The 3,666-nt window shown below is 34.8% G+C and overlaps 1 protein-coding gene across 1 annotated transcript; it reads left to right on the top strand.

Moving 5' to 3' along the window:
- The first annotated feature begins 573 nt into the window (after positions 1–573).
- LOC131616845 (serine/threonine-protein phosphatase PP1 isozyme 2-like) lies at positions 574–3,424 on the top strand. Its single transcript, XM_058888300.1, has 3 exons — positions 574–1,056; positions 2,134–2,912; positions 3,034–3,424. Exons 1-3 carry the CDS (start codon positions 882–884, stop codon positions 3,058–3,060), a joined length of 981 nt encoding a protein of 326 aa, XP_058744283.1. The 5' UTR covers positions 574–881; the 3' UTR covers positions 3,061–3,424.
- The last annotated feature ends 242 nt before the right edge of the window (positions 3,425–3,666 follow it).

The following is a 3,666-nucleotide window of genomic DNA, read 5'->3' on the forward strand; positions in this document are numbered from 1 at the left end:
AAGGGGATTATCTAAACCGGTTTTTGAAATAATGGGACCAAAATTAGAAAAAAGACATAATAGAAAGACCAAAGTTGCATTTAAGTTAATCTTCAATTTAGCTGCATTTATTTATTACGTGTAGCTAAGTTCTCTTTTTGTTAGGGTTAAATTTGTACATTATTATGTATGCTATATAATTTGATATGTTCATGGCATTATGTCCAATTTAATTAATCAAATATATATTTTTTTTTCATCTTTTTATTAATGTCTATTATACTTATTTATGCTTGTGGATCTATGACGTATAAGATAGTCTCATAAGTATAATATAAATAAGGATAGTCGACGATTATACCTTGAAAAACACACTTGTTATAACATGATATATAGATCTAATTAATATTGAGAAGTGCTCTTAGATTTATTTATAACTAAATAATTATCTATCTGAGTTATAAATAATAAGAATGAATAGATAATTTTTTTTAATTTTGTTTTTCTTTTTTAGAAAAATTCTAAGTTGATATTTAATCCCGAAAGAACAATGATGTCCAAACACATACACAACACACAATTACCTACCAACCAGTCGACAATTTCTGTATTATTATTCGAACCGCGTTACTTTTCCATATACCGTTAACTTTATTCTCTTCTCTCTCTTTCTCTTCTCTTTCCTGCGCGTATCATCTCAATTCCACTCTCTTGTTTATAAATTTGAATTCACTCCAATATATTCTTCTTCTTCACTTCCACTACTCATATAACCTCTTTCTCATAGCAAAAACAAACTCTCTTCTCTAAATTATTTCACTCATATTTATTTGTTTTCACAACTCATCATCATCACAAACATCTTCAAACTCTTTGTTGTTGTTTTTTGTTGTCCTTAGTAAATGGAACGTGGTGTTGTTGATGGTATTATCAATAGGTTGCTTGAAGTAAGAGCAAGACCAGGGAAACAGGTGCAGCTTTCTGAGGCTGAAATCAAACAGCTTTGTCTTGTTTCTAAGGATATTTTCTTGAATCAGCCGAATCTGTTGAAGTTAGAGGCACCTATTAAGATCTGTGGTATATTTTCTTCCTTTACCCTATGTTTCTATGCCTTTGTTTCATTAATTTTATATATGTATTATTTGGTTATTTGAGGTTTTTTTAATTACCACTCATTGAGTCTTATCCTATCTTCTTTTTTTTTTTTTAATTAGGTTAATTATTGTACTATTATACTATGTGTTGATTGTTTTGCCTTACATTAGAAAATTTAGCTGCTGATATTGCAACAAATTTGTCCGCAATCAGTATCGCAACACCTATAATGATCGAAATCGCCTTTACGCGAGTGCAATGCGACTATGATTGTTATTTAAAACCTACTTCTAAAACCATTAAATTGTGGTTATAATTGCAATTGCAAACCACAATATTGTGGAGACCTTAAAATCTCTTAAGTTGAATTATGATTGATTTTGTGGATGAGGTGATGCTATCCCAATTACCAAGTTCGGCCACATTTTATGTTTAAGGGATTGGATGAGGTGAGATGTATCTTGGATCAGTGAAGCAAGTTTCCAGTGCAGAGGAGAAAGGGCTGACCTCCAAGGTTTGTATTTCAACGCCCTAATAAATGAGAGAAAGGGAAGTAATGTGAGAGTGAGTGAATTTGAATACCTGAAATGACGTGCTTTACCCTTATATTCTAAGAGAGGTTGAAACTATTCGGGTGTGATGCCGCGTGCTGTGCAGACAGCCGTCAGATTGGATCTGTTGCTGGTTGATGTGATTGAGAATGGAATTGCTTGCTTCTGGTTAGAACGAAGGTCTATCTGCTCTGCCTGTCTTTCACTTGAGATCCGCTCTTGGGCTTTTATCTATGAGCCTTGCGAACGGCCCAGATTAAAACTCATAACACTATTTCATAGAACCAAGTAACTGAAAACACTTCTTTCCTCTGCCACTGATATCAGTATCATCAATGAATGTGCAACTAGTACTGAAAAACGCGGACCTAGTCCGTGACTAAGTTTAGGAGAAAAATTTGCTGTCATCAGAAACATATTGATACTTGACATGTATTATTATCATTGTGGCCTAGGCTAATTTCTTATATTACAACTAATCTCTTGTTTCATTTCTCTATGTTACCAGGGGATGTCCATGGTCAATATCCTGACCTTCTGCGGATTTTCGAGTACGGTGGATTGCCTCCTCGTTCCAATTATTTATTTCTAGGAGACTATGTTGATCGCGGAAAGCAAAGTCTAGAAACAATATGTCTTCTTCTGGCATATAAAATAAAATACCCTCGAAACTTCTTCCTTCTAAGGGGTAACCACGAATGCGCTTCCATAAACCGTGTCTACGGATTTTACGACGAGTGCAAAAGGAGATACAATGTGAAGCTATGGAAAACATTTACAGATTGTTTCAACTGTTTGCCCGTGGCAGCTCTTATTGACGAAAAGATTATCTGTATGCACGGTGGACTCTCTCCTGAACTAAACAATTTGAATCAGATAAAGAATTTGCAACGTCCGTGTGAAGTTCCTGAATCCGGTCTATTATGTGATCTCCTATGGTCTGATCCTAGTAGCGATGTTCAAGGCTGGGGAGAAAGTGAACGCGGAGTTTCTTATACGTTTGGCGCTGATAGGGTTAAAGAGTTTCTTCAAAAGCATGATCTTGATTTGATTTGCAGGGCTCATCAGGTTGTGGAAGATGGATATGAGTTCTTTGCTAATAGACAACTTGTAACAATCTTTTCAGCGCCGAATTACTGCGGAGAGTTTGATAATGCTGGTGCTATGATGTCTGTTAATGAAACACTTATGTGTTCTTTTCAAATACTAAAGCCACATGATAAAAAGCCGAAGTTTACCTTTGGAAGCACAACTACTGTTAAGCCTGGTACTCCAACAAATTTCAAGGTATTGTGTTTTCTCGAATTAACCACAATTTAAATCAACTGGCACGAATCAGTTGAGCTACGATAGGTGTTTTTGAAACACTTTTGTTTACTATATTTTCTTTTGTTTTTGCCGTTTTCAGCAAACACTTTTTGGCGCTAAATCATGAACTCGTGGATATGTTTTTGATGGTTAACATTTGGCATCTGACCAACGTTGGTCCGGAAAATCGAAGTTCAGTTCGAGATGAGGGAAGAATATAATGCATCTACCAATATAACACAAAGCCTTGCTTTATGCTTCAGGGACAGGTAAATGTTTCTCTGTTTTCATGACAGAGTTGAACCTTGTACAATATTGTCAAACACAAATAAAGGATCAAAGTGTCACTTTTTTTCTCTTTTAGTCATTATCAAATCAAGCTCTATGCTGATCTTCCTTAGTATTATTATAAAGAATTTTAATGTTATATATATTGTAGTGTACCATGAAATCCTGCTTCTTGATTCAATAATACATTATCACTTTTTAGATTCATGTTCTCTATAATTGTAACAGTAAGGAATCATGAAGGGCTGAATGTTGCTCATTCTCAATGACCATTTCAGAAGGGCGTCGCTCATTGCACCCTTAGTATTACTCTCAAACTTTTAAATTTTCAAAAATCCAAACGCACCTCTCGTACTATGGGATTTCAAAATCCGAGCACACCCAATGCACAAATAGAATTTACGCATATTACAAGAGAGCTCAAACGCATCAAATGCTTAAATAG

This window comes from Vicia villosa, linkage group LG7 (assembly GCF_029867415.1).
Source record: "Vicia villosa cultivar HV-30 ecotype Madison, WI linkage group LG7, Vvil1.0, whole genome shotgun sequence".
NCBI lineage: Eukaryota > Viridiplantae > Streptophyta > Magnoliopsida > Fabales > Fabaceae > Vicia > Vicia villosa.

Excerpts from the sequence above, each read along its gene's own strand:
- LOC131616845 (XM_058888300.1), top strand. The coding sequence starts at position 882 with ATGGAACGTGGTGTTGTTGATGGTATTATCAATAGGTTGCTTGAAGTA. Across the intron at positions 1,057-2,133 it reads GGCACCTATTAAGATCTGTG|GGGATGTCCATGGTCAATAT; the intron begins GTATATTTTCTT and ends CTATGTTACCAG. Across the intron at positions 2,913-3,033 it reads GTACTCCAACAAATTTCAAG|CAAACACTTTTTGGCGCTAA; the intron begins GTATTGTGTTTT and ends TGCCGTTTTCAG.